The following is an 18,766-nucleotide window of genomic DNA, read 5'->3' on the forward strand; positions in this document are numbered from 1 at the left end:
GAAGACATTTTCTATTAAATTAACAACAGCTGGACACTCAGTCGTCAAAATCTTCAAACAGAGTTGCCAGATCACCAAAATTTATAACTTAACTTTTTGATTAAAAATTGTGGCATCTGGAATTTGACAGATTTGTGATTTTTACTTAAGTGATCATTACACTAAACAGTGCTGCCAAGTTTTCAATATTTTTTCACATTGGAAAGACCTGTATTGCAATGTAGAATATGCTGTACTTGCTAGAACAGAACGACAAAGACAGTGCGATTGCACTCACCCCCATCCAACGCAATTGCACTTTAAATAAATTTCCTTTGTCAGACTCCGATCCCGATCCTATTCAAATTCCTCGATTTGATGAATGAACGAAATTGCAGCCAAGCAAAAATATAATCGTTCATAGAGATGAAGCCCTAACGAGCAGCAGCGGGCGTACAACCCGTCTACGAGAAAAATGTTTTTTTTGTTTCTCTCAGAAAAGCTGGGCACATTGCCAACTAGTGACAGTGTGCGAACGAGAAACAGAGTGTTGAAAAAGCGTAAAATTTTGCACTTGCTGCGGCACACTATTTTTCAACCTCCTCGTCAGTCGGATATTTGTCATCTCGTTTCTTTTAGTTTGGCAACAAATGTCACCATTTCTTCCTCTTCTCACCGGTCAAAATGGGAAGAAAAACGTCCGGCATTCTTTTCTCGGGAAAAATAACTTTTCCAATGTTGGTTCAAACCAGAACAAAACCCTGGGTTGGAAAAATCCCAGCCCCCTCAATCAGTCGAGCATGCGAGCCCGAAAAGCTGGAAATTGTTTTTCAATCTCTTACAGACAATAAACTGTCGAATCGAATGGAAAGCGACAAGGGTGAAGCTGGATCGAGACGAAAAAAAATATTGGGAAAAGTTTCCCAGCAAGAGGGACCGGTCATGGGAGTGTGATGACTTTGTTTTTGGGGTTGAGATTGAAGGGTCACATTTCAAAATGAGACCTTTTAGACTTTTTCTCAAAGTATTGTTCAATCTTCGAAAATATGTGAACTTCTTCAAGAAATTTTTGTTCATTTTTAAAACATTATATTTTCCAATAATTTGTTCAAGATTTGTTTGAATATTGATTTTGCTTTTGTTTGCCAAAATGAAAAGTTCTGATCTGTTTCAGCTCTTCTCTTTCTGCAGATCAATAATACAGCACAACATAAACAAGGTTGGAAATCTCGCTCAATTGAGTCAACATAAACCCCACATCAGAACGTCAAGGGAGAAAGGGTCCCGAATTGGAAACCAATCCAAGTGAAACTAATGCCGAAATTGATGGAGGGCCCCACTTCGAGACAAAGTGACCCTTTCTATTTGCGGCACACACTGTAGGCCGGAAAAAACAAGTGAAACGGACCAAATTTGTTTATTGGCATGTCTGACCGTAAAAATAGAGCCTCGAGTTCTCCCGTTTGTTATCAACAATTCTGAAAGTTTATCGTCCGCGCGCTGTGGTTGGAAAAGCTGAAGCTGGCAAAACTTTTCTCATCATCGTAAATTGACGCTGGCAAATGACGAGCGGAGCAAGTCGACGAAAACACTCATCGCGCGCAAATACGGGAACCACATGGCCCTGCTGGTTGTACACATGTTGCCTGCCGTTAGGCGTTTCCAAGTTGGAGTGGGGGCTACGCTTGATGCGCGTGAAGTACTAGAACGGAACCGCAGGTTGGGAAAGGGATTTGTTCAGCATGGCGGGAAATTACGCCAGCCGAAACTTCCGAGAGGAAAGTGGGCAGATGACTCTGTTTTGGAGATTCTCAGCGAAAATTCTACTCATTTTGGCATTCACAGCGAATGGCGAGTAGCAGCAAAAAAAAAACTTTGTTTTCATAAAAAAAAACCAAGACTAGTAGGTACCTTTGATAATTTGACAAACTATGTTATGTTTTAAAAATAAACCCGTTGAATCAACAAAAATACATTTAAAATAACAACATGTTTGCTTGAATTAATTGCTCATATACATTTAACTACCTTTTATGTCGATTGATCTACCGGAACGGATATACAAACATGTATGATTGATTAAATTTGCCGTGTAAATGTTTCTCGGAAACACGCAAACACTTCTTGGCAAACAAGGAAACTGTCAAAAGTGTGAGTTGTGTCTGGTTTGCAAAATAAGTTTCGTGTAATGGAAAAGTACCATCATTCTTGCAGCATTGATCATGATGAAGGTAAGACCCAAAACAGTGACGTATGCTCAAAGATAGTCGTTTTAAGACTGTTGCGAATTAAATTTACGTGAAAATCTTTGTTTGATAAAGGTGCCACTAAAGGAAGTATTAGACTATGACAAACAAACAAACTCGCACTTTTGCGTGTTTGACAGGTGCAGGCAAATGCAAACAAAGCAGACAAACTGTCAAACTGTAAAAAAATGCGAGTTTGTTTGTTTGTCATAGTCTAATACCTCTAAACCACGTGGAAACTTTATAAGCAATTTCAAAATCAAAGTGATTAACATTCCAACGCCCAAGGCTCCAAAAAAGTTGGAACGGTAACTTCAACTCAATGGATCTCGGGCATAACTCAACCAATCAAGATGATTCTTCTTTCCGGTGATTTGTTAGGATGTCTAGATGATTCTAGAACTTTGCAGAACTTAATTTGATCAAATCTGTAATTTTTGCGATCAAAAACATCGTTCCAACTTTTTTTTTTTTCACTGAATATTACACAAACACAATGTACGTACAGTTTTTCTGTACACAAACAAGTTGCAACCGACGGGATTCAAACTCAGCCTCACAGAGAGGACTGGCGCCTTAGCCCGCTCGTCTATCAGACCGTTGAAGAATGGTTTATATCATGTTTCATACATATTTCTTGGTGTAAAATTACATGAAATTTCATGAAATATTGCAAAATTTATTTTACAATCGTCATTGCACTTAAAATTTCATGTTGATTGCACTTAAAATTTCATGAAATCTAGAGGTTGTTTGGACATTTTTTTCTCCCCCTTACTTTTAGGCTGTTTTGGGGTGCAAAACAGCATTATTGGACAAAATAATTAAATTTACCAACACATACAGTATTTTTGAAAATACTTAAACTCAAAATAATTCTCCTGCTTGGAAAACCATGAAAACGTTACTTAATCTACTTTCAGCTGGATGGCTGCCTTCCTCACATTATTTTTTTTTAATAACTAAATTTTTGACCTTCAAATTTTCTATAATAAACACTTCAGTGCTCATAACTTTTGATAGAATTGTCAGAGCTTTAATATTTTTGACCCAAGGATGGGAACGGATAACATTTTCTAAGAAATATCTAGAAATATATAAGCTGCAAAAAAAATCTATATTTAACACTTAAGTGCTTTTTTCAAGGGTCAGATCTTCAGTCTTTCTGGCTTCTCTAACGCCGACGTTAACTTTAAGAACCAGGAATGCATAAAATTGGCCACCGAAATCGCGCTTCCCTTGCACGGACGTGAACTTCAAGTACCCAAAACGAATTAAATTTTTCACTGAAAATTCACTTCCCAAACACAGACGTGAACTTAAAGTACCTAGATTGCATACAATTTTTAAACGTTTAAAAAACAAATTATAAAATTTCTGGAACCTTTCATATTAACTAAAGGAATGAAATACGTTATTCAATACCATTCCGGTTGTGACATCGCTTAACTAATTCTACAATCTTTAGGTCTTTGGCCAAAACATTTTTTTAGCTTAACTTTTGTAGTACTTTACAATTTTCAAAAGGTTACCCACCAATTTCGGCTAAATGTACCAGTTGTGACTTTCCCAAACTTTCCTCGTAACCGTCATTAGTTCCACATAAAGTCATCGAAACCCCAAAACATCCCTCCCAAATCACCTCCAGGGACACCTCCATCAACGGGCGCCATCAAAAGGCAATAAAGACATCAACGCCCAACCCAACCTTGGAGAAAACTGACCCTCCCGGGCTAAATTTAGCCCACTTCCGTCGATCTTATCCCTCTGAGAGTTGATATGTTTGTTAGTCACCCACGGGGACACACGCACAGATAACATCCCAAACATAAAACAATACTTTCCCTGTTACGAAGACTGACCCCCTGTCCCCCTCTTTGCGTGGGCGGTTTGTGACCAAAGTTTACAAAAAAAATACACAAAATAAAAAAAAGAACAAAAAACCACTCACCTCTTCAGGAACTTTCTCGCAGTCGCCGTTCACCTTCTCCTCGCCGTCCTTCTCCTTCTTGGCGGGCTTCTGTTTGTCCTTCTTGCTGAACGAGATACTTCGGAAGGACCATTTCTTTTTGACCTTTTTGGGCTTTTTATTGCTGTCCTCGGCGGCGGCCTTGCTGTCGTTCAGCGTTTCGTCGGCGGTGCTGCCGTTTTCGAGCGTTTTGTTTCCGGCGTCCGAGTCGGACGTGACCGTCGTTTCTGCGGTTTTGTCGGCCGCCACGGGCGAGCTGGCGGCAATTGGGGAGGAGGCGGATTCTGCGGCGGCATCACCACCGGCTCCGCCGTCTTTGCTGCTTTCTTTCTCTGTGCTGGCGTCCTTTTCGTTCTCTGCCGCGTCCGACTCTACCTTCTTTTCCTGCGCGGGACACACACGATTTGAAGTTCCGGATTGTTTTTTTTTTAGTATGGCCAGCGTGTGGTTGAGTGAGACGATGTGTGAACATGATGTTGTTTTTGGTTTTTTTTTTAGTAGCGCCATGAGAGTGAAAAATGAAAGGGAAAGACAAAATACAATTTCATTAGTGAAATGTTTCGATCGGTTTTGATTGATTTTGTAATTATTTATGAATCGAGTGTTGCTTTCTGATACTGGGATGAGATGATTCCCTGCGAGGGGGTGTACTATTGTACTGACGTTTTTGCTGAAATGTTAGCAAATGCACACAAAACAACTTAGATTTAAATCCAAAAGAGACACAAACAAACCGCAACGAATATGTACAACTAACTAAACAGAATCGTTTCAAACGAATGCGCCTAAAAGTATGCAGCTCGCACAGCTTTATGATTTTCAAAACACAAACCACGTTTTGCGCGATTCGATTACCTCTGCCGTACACCACTCTTTGAATAATAATCCCATTGCAGCGTATGGGAGAGATACTATCGTGTAGTAAATTTAGAATTTTATGCATCATTGAATGTCTGGCACTCGGAATAAGGTGAGGGAATATTGCACACGTGACAGGAGGCACGACCGAGGTCGTAAAATAGGTTAATAATTGAGGAACAACTTGGTGCTGATTATTTTGTCATGGGCACGGGAAATTGCTTTACTTGACGTCATATTTTAGAAGTTGTCGATTTGACCTGCTAGTTTTATTAAATTATGGATTTTTACTATTTTTACTATTTATTTTGGTTTCTTGAATATGGATTTCACTAGGTTGTTTACCACACTTTTAATAGAATCAAAGTTTTGATATCAGAGATTTCCATGTTAGCAAGTATCTGCTATATACACAGCTGTAAAGTATATCTAAATCACTACACAAGTATAAAAGATTTATTTATTTCACCGCCTCCATCTAAAATGCTCAGGCTGTATAATCTTAAAAAACTAACATTAACTTATTCTAGTTTTAAACACAGTTTTGGACACGACATAATCAAAACAAGAGCAGATTTCATTAAATTGACGGAAACAAACATCTAGCGGGTTATTATAACCATAGTCAAATATATGTCTCGGAATCCACAGCAGGGGGCGTTCCCCTCTGAGTCCTTGGCGAGCCGGTTCATTGAAGCGTACGTTGTTGCGGATGCTGCGGCAGTCGATGTTGCCGCGCAGCAGATCGAATACGAAAAGACGCTGCATCAGGGTCCGACGCTCGGCAAGTGACTGCAGCCTAAACAGCAAGCAGCGTCCTTCGTACGATGGCAGGATCAGCGGGTTATTCCATGGCAGCTTGCGCAAGGCAAACCTCACGAAGGCACGCTGGACTCGTTCAATCCGCGCAGCCAGCGTTACGTGGTACGGTGCCCAAACAACCGCAGCATACTCCAGGACGCTCCTGACCAGCGACGCGTACAGCACTTTCAAAGCAAACGGGTCGTCGAAGTGGGCGGTGTTGCGCTTCAGGAAGCCTAGCATCGCAAAAGCCTTTCCAGTTGTCAAAGCGATGTGTTCGTTGAACTTCATTTTACGATCCACGGTCACGCCTAGGTCCCGGATAGAGTTTACACGATCTAAAGGACACCCATCGCCCATCGTGTAGCCAAATCGCAGAGGGTTCCTTGAACGACTGAACGAGATAACCTTGCACTTCTTCACGTGTACCTTCATTCCATTTGACTCGCACCAGTGCAGGAGCGCATTGACGTCCATCTGTAGCGAGCAGCAGTCGACGTTGTTCTTCACCGAGCGGAACAGTTTCAGGTCATCAGCGTACATCAATGTGTTAGAATTTGTAAGCGCATATATTTCGTTCACAAAGAGAATGAAAATGAGTGGGCCGAGGTGGCTGCCTTGTGGGACGCCAGAGGGAATGTCAAATGTGCTGGAACGGGCGATTCGAAGATTGACAAAAGCTTTCCGATTCGTCAGGTACGAAAGCAGCCAGTTGGTGATCCAAGCAGGAAGACCGAGCTTGCGGAGCTTTCGAACGGTGAGTGCGTGAGGTACCTTGTCGAAGGCTTTCTCGAAATCTATGTAGATGGCGTCAACCTGTTCACCGGATTCAAGGGCATTTACAGTTGAGTGTACAAATGTTAGGAGGTTGGTTGTTGTTGAACGTTTCTGCATGAATCCGTGCTGATCATCCGAAATGATCGGACGCACCACCGCGTACAGCCTATCATACACAATCTTCTCCAGAACCTTGGCAAGACAGTTCAGGATCGATATCGGTCGGTAGATACAAAACTGTAGCATGTGGTCTTAATAAAATTAATGATTTTAATGATAGTAAGTCATTTTAATATTTTAAATATTTTTGTTTTTTATTAGTTTTTAACAGTATTGCGTTTTTGATTTTTCTAAATATTTTTTTGATTTTTCGAATGCTTCAAATCTTTATGTTACTTTTTTGTATTTTTAAATATCTATTTGTTTTGGGCTTTTTTGATATTTGTTGAGAATTTTGAAATTTATTTTTTGGTTTTATTAGTATTTTAGATCGTTTTTGTGCATTTTATATTTTTTTAAATTTAGATTTTTGATTATTTTATTCTTTGCATTTTTGTATTGTTGATAATTTTAGTGTTTTTCATTACTTTTTTGCTTTTTCATATTTATGTTTTTATTTGTATAATTTATTAGGGAACAACCATAAACTACGTGGATAACCTATGGAGAGGAGTCAACGATTGTTGACGCTCCATACAAAAATGTTTTTTATGACCAAGTGTCCACATGGGAGGAGGCAGATTTGAAAAAAGAAGTGTTTACGTGGTTTACGGATGTTCCCTGTTTGCATTTTTGTTGTTTTTCCGCAATTTTTGTATTTTTTTAATATTATTTTTTTATTCTTTTTTTGTTCTTTTTTTGATAATTTTTGAGGTTTTGGCCTTTAAATATTTTTGTCGTTTTGATATTTTAATTATTATTTTGCTTTTTTTTCAGTTTTAGAATTTTTAGATGTTTTGTTGTGATATTTCCGGTTTTTGTGTTTTTTGTGTTTGATTTCATTTTCTACTGCAAATTTGTTGTTAAAATTAGTTAGGCTTACAGAAAATTATGCTAACAGAATAAAAAAAATATCATTTTCTGCAAAGTTGTGTCCCGGATCAAAACAATAACCTATCCTAAGAATAAAATCATTTTAATTGAGTTTTAAGATTTTTTTTTTTTGTCTTTTTCATGTATCCTACTAAACAGTTAGTTGATAACAAAGGGTTTTGGAATGGACTGTTTTTATGATGAGTCAAATTAACTAATATGTTGGAAAAGTCCCGCCCGTGTGGATCAATCGGACCGCGCCCTGGACTCACAATCCAGAGGTCGCTGGTTCGAATCCCGCGGCTGGCGCTCTACAATTCTTTGTGTAAATATGAGTATTCGGCGCCGTCGCTCCGTGCCATACTTCCATACACTATAAAAGATAAAAAGGAAGACACTAGTGGTTGGTACTAGCAATGGTGGCCGACAGCTATAAAGTCAACTTCGTTTTTTTTTTTCGTTGGAAAAGAATTTCTATTCTGTGAATACTAAGATTCGGTAAACAAGGTATGCAATTTTAAAGTGATTGGTAATCAGAAAATTATTCAACTAAAAATGGCTGAGGATGCTTTTTCGAACATTGCTTTGATTTTTTTTATGATAAGGAGTCAAATCAAAAATATGTTTTGATGTATTAAAACTGCATTTTAAAAATTTCAGAAAAAACTTGAGAATCTAGACATAATTTTGTACTGACATCGTATCTTTTGTGAACTACCTATTTGCTTTCCATTTTCGAGGAAATATAATACTGATTACAGGCAATCAATTAGCAATCGTTAGCGATAGATTATTCTAATCGCGAACCAATTCCTCGAATCAATAAAACCAATCCACCCAATTTGCAGCGAAGCCTGTTGACCCAGTGGAGTTCCTTCCCCAAGCCGATTAAACACTGCCGAGCTTCTGTTTACAAATTCCTCTCGAATCAAAACAATCGATACCCGTGTGCTCTGCGCGCGGGGACTGGAAATGAAGAAATCTTCTCCGCATCAGCAGAAAATGTCGTTCCACGCTTTGTGCCAATTCTGCCAAATATAAACACCCAGTTGAGGAGAGGTCCTCGAGGCTGATAACAAAACTTCGCAGTCGCGTCGCCGCACCTCGTGATCAGAATTGCGACTCAGCTTCTTCCAGCCGCCGCCTACATCAATGATCAGCGCAGGAGTAGCACAATCCGGCGTAGTAAAATCTCGCACTGTTATCTCCAGTGTGGACAAATGCTAAAAATAACAAACTCGTTCTCTGTTTGCCGCTTCGGCAGATTAGGGAGGAAGGGGTTACGTGCGGGGAGATAACCTTTTCCGCGACTCGCTCATTAGTCAGTCGAGCAAGAAATGCATCAATTATAAATCGCGCTGACCTTTGGCTACTTTCGCCCCGTGATCGACGGGATCCGTCAGTCTGGGGCGCCGCGTGGGCGACAGGGCTGCTTTTAGCGCCAACAAGGTTCTTGCTTGCCCGCGCGGATTCATTAGACGCCGAGATTGAAACGTGTTAGACCACAACAAAGACAGCTCATCTCTCGCTAAAGGCGTCTACAACACGCGTCCAAAGAGTGCTCCGAAAGCCATTACGATCGCGCGGCCCTGGCGTGTGAATGCACTTCCAAATAGAAGGGGCGAGAGTCCGAGAGGAGCTCGCGATTAATTGAACCCTTGGCCCGACCTTTTTCCAGCCATCGTCCGCTTACTAATCGAACCGGCTGCAACTCTTTATCTGCGTCTATGCTCTCCCCCTGTTGCCAAGAGACAAGAGATTGGAGCCGGACTCTTTGTCCGTCTATCAACGCACCCGTCCGTCCATCCATCTCGTCCCGCAGGGGCAACAAAATGGATGGCGAACGAAGAAAGTAATTGTTCCGAATTGAAACAGTTATGATTGTAATTATTCACCGAAAAGAGTCCGGCGAGGAAGAAGCGATGATGAGATGTGAAGACGGAGTGTGGTTCTTGAACGCGGGTTGTTCGAGCCTGAATCTGTCAGCTCGAAGAAATTTTTGGTTTTGATTTGGCAGCACTGCGCTTGCTGCGACCAAAACGAGAAAGAAGGTGGCAACCCAGCTGGCGTCGTTGCCAACAACAAAGAGAGCGCGCGCAACGAGCTGCGCGAGAAATCAAGCGTGTCAAAGCTGGCAACAACGCGCCGTTGACGACGGCTCGACAACGACATGAGAGAGAGGGAGACCAAACGATGCACGACGAAGGTGGTGCGAGAGGAATTTGGCGCGCAACGAAGAGCAGCGAGCAGAAGTGAGCGCGTCGAGACAAGTCCATCGCAAGCAGCCGAACCGGTCGGACGTAAAGTCACCTCGTCGCGATCGTCGGAAGAGACGCTAGTTTTTACCACTAAATTTAAGTTAAGTAGACGTAAATAGATTAGTGAAGAGAAAATCTAGTGTTTTTGTTTGCTTGTGATAATTCCGACCCTCTCAAGCTGGTTCCCCAAGTCCGCCGGCTGTGAAGCAAAAATACAGTCCGCTCCGAACATGGTCCAAACGAGCCGGATCTGGTGAACCGGGAGTGTGGAGACAGGACAAAAGGCGGAGGGTCGTTTCTATCGCGGCAAGTGGTCACAAGGCCCACAGAGTGGAAAGATACGCCGCGAAGAAAGAGTGCAACAGGACTCCATCTTGACAAAGTGAAAAAGGCGACGCCATTTTGGATTCGTCCAGAATGCGTCCGAAAAAAGTGTGAAAAGTGCTAAGCGACGCCATCTTGGATGCGTCCAGAACCTTCTGAAGCCGGAAAAAGGTTCCGGAAAGAAGGCTCAAGTGAAGTGAAGTTCCGGCCAAGAGGACACAAAGTTCCCCTAAGTACCGTGATTTCAGACTTGGCTGATTTCCGTGCTTGGTTCGGACACTGGGTCCGATCGTTGGTGTCCCTCTTGTGCCGGAAACTGCCCCAAGGCGCCTGCAACAACTCCCGGGAGCGGCGCTGAGTAAGGACGCGTCGACTCCAGAGAAGAAGAAGCGGAGGTTGCAGGCAGAAGCGGAAGTTGCAGGCAGAGAAGGAAGTGAACTCCAAAGAAGAGGAGCAGAAACCTTCCGCGAAGTGGTCCGGAAGCGACAGTGAACGCAAAAAGACTTCCGCGAAAGTGGTTCCGGAAAAGGTGCGTAGAACGTTCTGGAAACTGGTTCTAGAAGTTCTGCGCAAAGTACGAGTGAAGCGGGAAGAAGAACCCCAAAGTGACAAAGTGAACGGTTCCAGCAGCCGTTCCGAGCTCAGTGCCCTGCCACTGTAGCATCGGTGGCCAAAGCGCTTTGCCCGAAGAAGCCACCGGAGAGGCTGGTGAAATCGGAGGAGGCGGCCACATCGTAGAAGATCGAGAAGCCCGGTCACAAAGAGCACTGCGTGATCCCCAGCGGAGCAGCAAGTGAAAAGGAGATGGAGCGGTTCCACGAAGTCGTCCACCAGCGTGAGCTGGCTCAAGGTAAGCTCGTATCTATTCTTGACAGCTTGAGAGATGCCACGACGCTCACATCGGCAGCGTTGAAGACGTACCAGAAAGAGGTAGAAGCCGCGTACGACGCGTACCACACGGCGTACGGGCAAATCCTTGGCATGGTTCCGTCAACCTCACGGGACGAGCATGATGAGCTTTACGACGCCTTCGATGACCTGCACACGGAGGTCCTAACGGTCATCGAAGCAGGGTTGCTTGAAGTGAGCCAGCCCACACGAAGGAGAAACACGTACACGCTTGGTGTAACACAACGACTGGACGAGAAAACGAACCTAACAACCACAAAGATCGTCGGATGTACCAACGTGATGGCCATCGACGAAACCCCGAAGAGTTCCTGGAAGCAGCTGGAAGAGCTGCTGGACAGTGATCAACTGGAGTTTACCATCCAGCATGGTGAACGGTCCGAGAACGTCAAGACTGAGCAGCCCAAGGTCATCGAGACGAACAAGATAGCTGACGTGGAGGACACGTCACAACCTGCCAAGGAGCCACCCGGACAAACCGTAACGGACAACCCGGGTCAGCAGCAAATGGCCATGACCGCCGGAAGAGAGCCGGCACAGACGTGCGACGTGTGCGGACTAGGCCAGCACAAGAGCTGGAAGTGTCCGCAATTCCTAGTGATGACAGCCCCCCAGCGGCTGATCAAGATGAAGGAGAAGCAACTCTGCTTCAATTGCCCCCGGACGGGACATACCTCGGTGCAGTGTGTGTCCACCGGAGCGTGCGCGACGTGCGAGGAGCGGCACCACACCCTGCTGCACGCCGAGTACCAGAGAAACTCAAAGCAACCGACAACAGAAACGAAGGTGGAGCAACCTGGTGCTCCACAACAAGCCGAAACGGATCAAGTGACGCCAGAGGCCAGCTGCTCTGGACAACTAGCGCCGGACGCGCTGTCAGCCATTGCGGACTTTCGAGACGAACCCTGCAGCCCAAACCCCTGCCGTGGTTTATTGATCACAAGTAAGTTCGACACACACTTGATCAAGGACACTCTGGACAGACACAACGCGAACGAGTTGGTTGACGTGGAGCAGATGCAGCCACGTTCCAACACCTCGGTGATTCCTGCGGGAGTTCAACTCGTCGACAGAGCCAACTTGGTGGCATTGCGCGAGGCGAGGCTCCGCCAGGACACAGACGGCACAACAGGAAGCAGCGCAGCACGCGGAGAAGCGGTTAGGGCTCAAGCCACGACGTTTGAGGACGAACCAGAGTTGAACAAGGACATCGAAGATCGTGGAGTTGGTGAAACCTACAAGGAAACAAGTTTAGTGAGTGGTCAAACAACACAAGGAAGGTTTTACCTGCTGTTCCAGGCGATGCTACAAACATCGAAGATAACGCTGGCTTTCCAAGTCGAGCGTTTCCAAGGAGGAGAGACAAGGTGCAGCGCCCGGCTGCAATCAACGCTCTTGACGGCGGCGCGTACAAGTACGCCGCACAAGACTGCTGCAGTTGGCACACAGCTGAGGTTTGATGAGCGTTCAAAGCATCGAGCAACTGCAGCTCCAGTGATTATGAAGAAGACGAAGAGTGGCTCTGGAAGAACCCACCCACACCAGCGGTCGGTGTGCGCCGACCCACTGACGAAGAGGACATTTGGAGCCGCTGGAGATGGTCCAGGTGGAAACAGAAAAAGATGCCGGTTTCCGACAATCGGCTTGCAACAGGAGGTACTGAAGATCATCTCTCGAGTCATTCAGTACGAGGAATCTGAAAGGCAGCCCCAGCGACTGCTACGCAACAGGACCTGTAAGTACGACATGAAGCTAAGCATTTTTGGAAACAAGATGAACCAGGTCCGCATCAGGTTGCGGAACCGAAAGCCCCCCGAAGTAATTGATCGGAACTTGCCTGGATCTGGTCAACGAACGGCGATCGGAACTCCGACCAACACTGGACGGCAGAAGTCCGAGATCTGGATCGCTTGGAGAACACTTGCAGTTTTCCGCGGGTGGAGGATGTTCGAGCCTGAATCTGTCAGCTCGAAGAAATTTTTGGTTTTGATTTGGCAGCACTGCGCTTGCTGCGACCAAAACGAGAAAGAAGGTGGCAACCCAGCTGGCGTCGTTGCCAACAACAAAGAGAGCGCGCGCAACGAGCTGCGCGAGAAATCAAGCGTGTCAAAGCTGGCAACAACGCGCCGTTGACGACGGCTCGACAACGACATGAGAGAGAGGGAGACCAAACGATGCACGACGAAGGTGGTGCGAGAGGATTTTGGCGCGCAACGAAGAGCAGCGAGCAGAAGTGAGCGCGTCGAGACAAGTCCATCGCAAGCAGCCGAACCGGTCGGACGTAAAGTCACCTCGTCGCGATCGTCGGAAGAGACGCTAGTTTTTACCACTAAATTTAAGTTAAGTAGACGTAAATAGATTAGTGAAGAGAAAATCTAGTGTTTTTGTTTGCTTGTGATAATTCCGACCCTCTCAAGCTGGTTCCCCAAGTCCGCCGGCTGTGAAGCAAAAATACAGTCCGCTCCGAACACGGGTAGCGTAACGTTTTCTGGCGTACGCAACCGCGGGTCCTCCATTGACGACCTGACGAGTTGTTTTGGTTCTAGAACGTAGACGCGCGCTCGTAACGAAAACATGGGGGGGAGGTGAAAATTTCTACAAATCACTGAATCGAGAAGAAAATCGTAAACATCCGTTTAATAACTCAAGTGTGGCGGCGGGGGTGGTCAGCCACGTGGTGAACCGGCGAGGAAGATACCCGCAACTCACTGGCAACAATTTACTAATGATAGGGGAGCAAGGAATGTAAAGTAGCTGAAGATACCACCATTGCGATGGAAGAAAAAGGTGAAACAACGAGACGTGGCTGAAAATGTTGCGGCCCGCGTTGATGAGTCGAGGCGCCGCCACCAGCTAAACCTGCATCGGTTGAATTCAAAACTTAGGATTGCGCTAATGGGTTGTATTAACACTCACTTAGCGCGGGAGCGCTACTCTTCGCTTATGGTAGCAGCCGCCAACTTTGGCTCGGGAAGAAAGGAACTAACTATTACCGGCCAAGTGCAACAGTGCGCGTAATAATGGTGATTTTGGGGGAAACGGCCGGTAGTCAATTCCGGTGGAGGTTCTTGTGATCAGGTAGGATAGGGATGTTTGTTTTAAAATTGAATTATTTTATGATTTTCTAAAAGATAAAGATTGTATGCTCTTTGAGTTCTCAAATTTATCGACAAATTTACCCATAGTAGATGCATATACTAGTGCATCTCTTCGCTTCATTATCCACATTGAACTTAGAAATTGTGTTGTTGTTTGAGCTTCCGGAATAGGCTCAAATTCAATTCAACGAATCATCTCTGTGGTAACCCTTACGCAATAGGACTGGCCGATTTAATATTTGTGACATACAGTCCAAACTCAATTATCCGAAGCCTCGATTATCCGAAGTTCGATTATCTGAAGGTTGGTATGGAACTTCGGATAATCGAATCACTTACTAAAAAAAAACGTATTTTTTTACTTTCTTACTTTTGACATCAAATTCGAGTCCTGCGACCCAATTTCAGTCAAATTTGAATGGTTGATTGCCTGTTAAATTAATAAAAATGCCTTTTTTCAATATTTCATCACCGTTGATTTGGCCGCCATCTTGTAGATTAGGGGTCATACATAAGCTCAACAATCAAAAATAAGATAGAGAGAAAAAAATAAAATTCTTGCTTCGATTATCCAAGCAAAACATACTTGAGGATACCGTGGAGATTTTCCCTTATTCTGTTGAAAAAGTAAAGCATCAACACTTCCGGTCTTCCAAATCCCCTATCCTTGTCCCTGGTGTGATGGAGATGGGAGCGACCGGCAATTGACCGTTTTTTTTTTTGTTGTGTTGAGGATCTGGTTCAGGTGGAATTGGTTTGATTCCCAATTTTCATTTCTAAAATACTTGGACTTTTCATTAGACTTGAATAATCATGATAAAATCCAGTATGCGATCCGCTAAAATCACCATCTCCAAGCGAAGCTAATTCCAAAAATAAAAGTACTAAAAAGCACTAGCTTGCACAGGGTGGGGCAACCCTCCCTGAGAAATTTGTTCTAAATTTGGTCAAGGGGTGTTCATATATAACGTAATTTTCAAAACGTCCATATTATCGCCCCACCTTCCTCAAAGAACTGGGCACGCTAGTGCTAAAAAGTACCTTTTTGCAATTCCGTCGTGAAACTACTTACTTTTCCTGTCATTCTTGAACGTCGAAATAGCCTACTTTTCTGTACCAAAATTAACAGAATCGAATAGCAACACTTTTCAAAATAAATGCTGAAAAGTTCTACTTTTCAGCACTGAAATGGGTGCTGAAAAGTTGAACTTTTCAGCACTTGTTCTGAAAAGTAACACTTTTCAAAAAAAATTGATTTAAATGGTTTATTGACAAAATACATGAAAATTTGACTTAAAATTTCACTCAATGGGTGTTTTTCGGAATTGCAAAAAATGTTGTATGGAACTCGTTGCAAAACTTGATTTTTTCAGCACTCTTCGTATTTATCCAACTCGGTGAACCTCGTTGGATAAATGTACGACTCGTGCTGAAAAAATCCTCTTTTTGCAACTTGTTGCATAAACTACTATTTAGCAATCATTTGAGTGGTGAAAAAATCAGCTTTTCAGCACTTGTATCGAAAAGTTATACTTTTTCTCAAAATTAGACCATAAAAAAAGTATGAGCATTTCTGAGCTAAATTACAAGATCACATTACCACTCAATCATCTAACGAGTCCAATTAACCCGATCGAAGCTCCCCGGTTTAACGTTCTTCGCCATAATTACCAATCACTTCACTTGACCGGATCAACACACACTACTCTTGAGCCTGTCAGCATCCCATCAACACCCAGAGCTTCAGCCTGATCGATGAACATAATCGCAGAGTTTCGAGTAAAAACAGCGCAGCATTCGGTCAAGGATACAATGCACAATGTGCACTCGGGCTCTGATCAATCATCGCCGTGGGAACTCAAGTGGAACATCCCTCCCGTTATAATTCCGCAGCGCGGTGACCTCCTTCTTGAAGAAAGAGTAAAATGCACTGAAGTTCAGCCGGGATTGATTGGCGCTAATTAATCATTTGGCGAGCAGAAGAAGTAATACCCTCTTTGTTTCGCGCCCTTTTTATGGCCGGGTCTGGCTGATTAATCTCTGGACAATGTGGTCACTTGGCGATCCGTGGCAGGAAATATTGTCTCGATTTCTAATTTTACGCCACACTCATTACGAGGAGGGCGTAATCGTCCCGATTTAATTAGCCCCATCACGTCAACTTGAACAAGAGGGGGGGCGTACGGATTACCTTCCCCCCAACCCCCCAAGAGTAGATCGAATTCTTCGAGGCATGAAGAGTCGTACGCCGAGAGGAGAATGACTATGATTAAATTTCTAATTTTATCCGCGCGATGCTCTTTTGCGTGCCGCACCTCAACTCAAAGTCATCGACTTGAAAATCAGCTCCAATTTCGGCTGAAGAGAGGTTTGAGACTTGTCCCAAGAACGCCCCCACCGCTCGATAACGTTATTAGAATCCGTCAAGTCACTGTCGTTATCGTTATAATAGAGGGTTCCCATCACCAAATGATGGGAATCAGTCAGACGTGGTATGCACTCGCCATCGCGAGGGAACTTTTTAAAGCCTCGCGATTGCGAGGTTTCTCATACCATAATCATCGATTTCGGTGAGCATCAATTTTCGAGCACTCATCGATTCTCGATTCCGCGATGGAACGAGTGTTTTCCACCTCTGCAAATCTGGCTCGCCATCAGCATCACTCAGTTGTCTTCGCAAAGGGATAACTGCGATTGGATGGATGACGGAGCACGAAAAGCCTTCTGGATCCCCACTCGAAGAAGCCATTCAGAGCGACGACGTGATGAAATAATTGAATCTGACACTGAACCGCTTCCCATTTCCAGCAGGCTTCTGAGTCAGTCGGTAGCAAGAAAATCCACTAACTTCATAAGGTGCTGCGGATCAATAAAGTGTGCGAGGTGAGCCCCGTTATGCTGGCCATGATTTACGATCGCCACCGAACTGAGACAGGAGCGAGGTGCGTATGCCTCGTGGCATCTACGCGCGTTTTTTTTAACTCTCTTTAAATGGTTATGGTGCAACGTAAACAGTACTCCTCTTCTGCCCGAGGGGATGCATCGAGGTGATGAGAGGGGAGCCGAGAGGTGACGGGACTCTGGTTATGTTCTTCGACACCACCATCGATCGTATAGTTGATTCTATGCTGGACGTTGAAGAAGATGGTTGGGATCATCGGGGTAAGATGGACCTTGTCAAGTTTTCAGAAGAAGTTAGATTGCCAAATATTTTTGAAACGATTCCTAAAATCTATATTCATCAATATTGTTAAAGATTGATAGATTCGGCAGATTTCTTCTAGGATACGCTCTAAGCAAGTGGTATGATCAAAGTTGTGAAAATTTAATTTAAATAAAAATGTGAGACTTCATATGTCGTAAATTTGGTTTCTTGAAATTACATCCACTGCGCAAATATTACTTAAAAACATTTTTCCCTATATGTAGTCAAGATGAACTCCCAGCAAATTGAATTTCAAACATCCCCTTTGAAATGTATGCATTAACGTTGATTGAGTTTGCACAAACTTCCTCGTTTCACCCCGCCCTCCCTCATCGCCCGTAATGGTTCGGTTCCCGCCACCCCCAGAGGGGACGCATGAAATTAATTAGCATTTTCCGCGCGCGTTGCAACTGGCACAGATTATGCTGCCAGCGCCAATGGCGGAGCAACTTTCCGCAGACTTTGTTGCAACTTGGCAAAAAAATAATCCTCTCCTTCTCGGTGGTGGTGGAAAGTCGTCCCTTAAGAAAAACCTTCAATTTGAAATTGAATTCACTTAGGCAGAACTTGACACACAAGTTTTTGGCGGAAATTACCAGCTCAAACTTTCGCAGAGCTAATTAAATATCTCAATAACAAGCTACCTTCTTCGAAGCTTTAAAGTTTCGACCTTTTCCGACTTCGTCTTCTCGAAGGCACGTTTTAGATCGAGCCCCTAATGCCTAGCCAAAGTGCATTAAAAATTGAAATCAAAACTGCAGCCAATCGCGGATCTTGGGGACGTGCCCGCGCCGCGCAGCCGTCCAAGAAACCTTTTAGGATCACGTTTTTTTTTCGAGGCCGCGTGTTGCGCAATGCCAACTCGGGCCAAGAACGTTACCTTATTTGCTAATCATAATTCGTGTCGGCGCAGCCACTACTCTCCGGGTAGTACAAGAGTTTTGCGGGAGCGATTATAGTTTTTTTTTGTTGTTGCCACAGTTATTGTGTTGCACGGTCTAACAGTTGATGTAATTTAGCCGCTGACCACAGGCGGAAGGGGGGAGGGGGGGAAATTGCAGCAAATCGCGGCCGGGCAATTGGGAACGTTCACCTGGGCCGGGTGAGTCACCCCGGGTTTTGGCGAAAAAAATCGGCAGCGATTAGCCTAGATATTGCGATAAGTGAGCACATTTGTTGTGTTCAATGCGCGCAGTTTAGAGCGCTGATTTTTTTTTTTTTTTTGCTGAGTATTGTTTCGCTGAATTATGTTGACCCTAAACTGTCTAAAATCATTATTTACTTTCTTCAGTTTCCCATCAATCAGGAGT

The 18,766-nt window shown here is 44.0% G+C and overlaps 2 protein-coding genes across 9 annotated transcripts in view; both read right to left on the minus strand.

Annotated features, from left to right (window-relative positions):
* Positions 1 to 18,766, minus strand: part of LOC119767758 (A-kinase anchor protein 200) — a 157,447-nt gene that overhangs the window by 33,250 nt on the left and 105,431 nt on the right. For 7 of the 8 annotated variants that reach the window (XM_038257193.1, XM_038257187.1, XM_038257192.1 and 4 more), the window contains exon 4: positions 4,177 to 4,578. The exons of the other annotated variant lie outside the window; for it this stretch is intronic. In XM_038257193.1, coding sequence (XP_038113121.1) covers positions 4,177 to 4,578 — 402 coding nt within the window. The remainder of the gene's footprint in view (positions 1 to 4,176; positions 4,579 to 18,766) is intronic. 8 annotated transcript variants of the gene reach the window in all.
* Positions 12,053 to 12,567, minus strand: LOC119767759. The gene is made up of 2 exons (XM_038257196.1): positions 12,441 to 12,567; positions 12,053 to 12,388 (listed from the first exon to the last, which is right to left on the minus strand). Exons 1-2 carry the CDS (start codon positions 12,466 to 12,468, stop codon positions 12,084 to 12,086), a joined length of 333 nt encoding a protein of 110 aa, XP_038113124.1. The 5' UTR covers positions 12,469 to 12,567; the 3' UTR covers positions 12,053 to 12,083.

This window comes from Culex quinquefasciatus, chromosome 2 (assembly GCF_015732765.1).
Source record: "Culex quinquefasciatus strain JHB chromosome 2, VPISU_Cqui_1.0_pri_paternal, whole genome shotgun sequence".
Classification (NCBI taxonomy): Eukaryota; Metazoa; Arthropoda; class Insecta; order Diptera; family Culicidae; genus Culex; species Culex quinquefasciatus.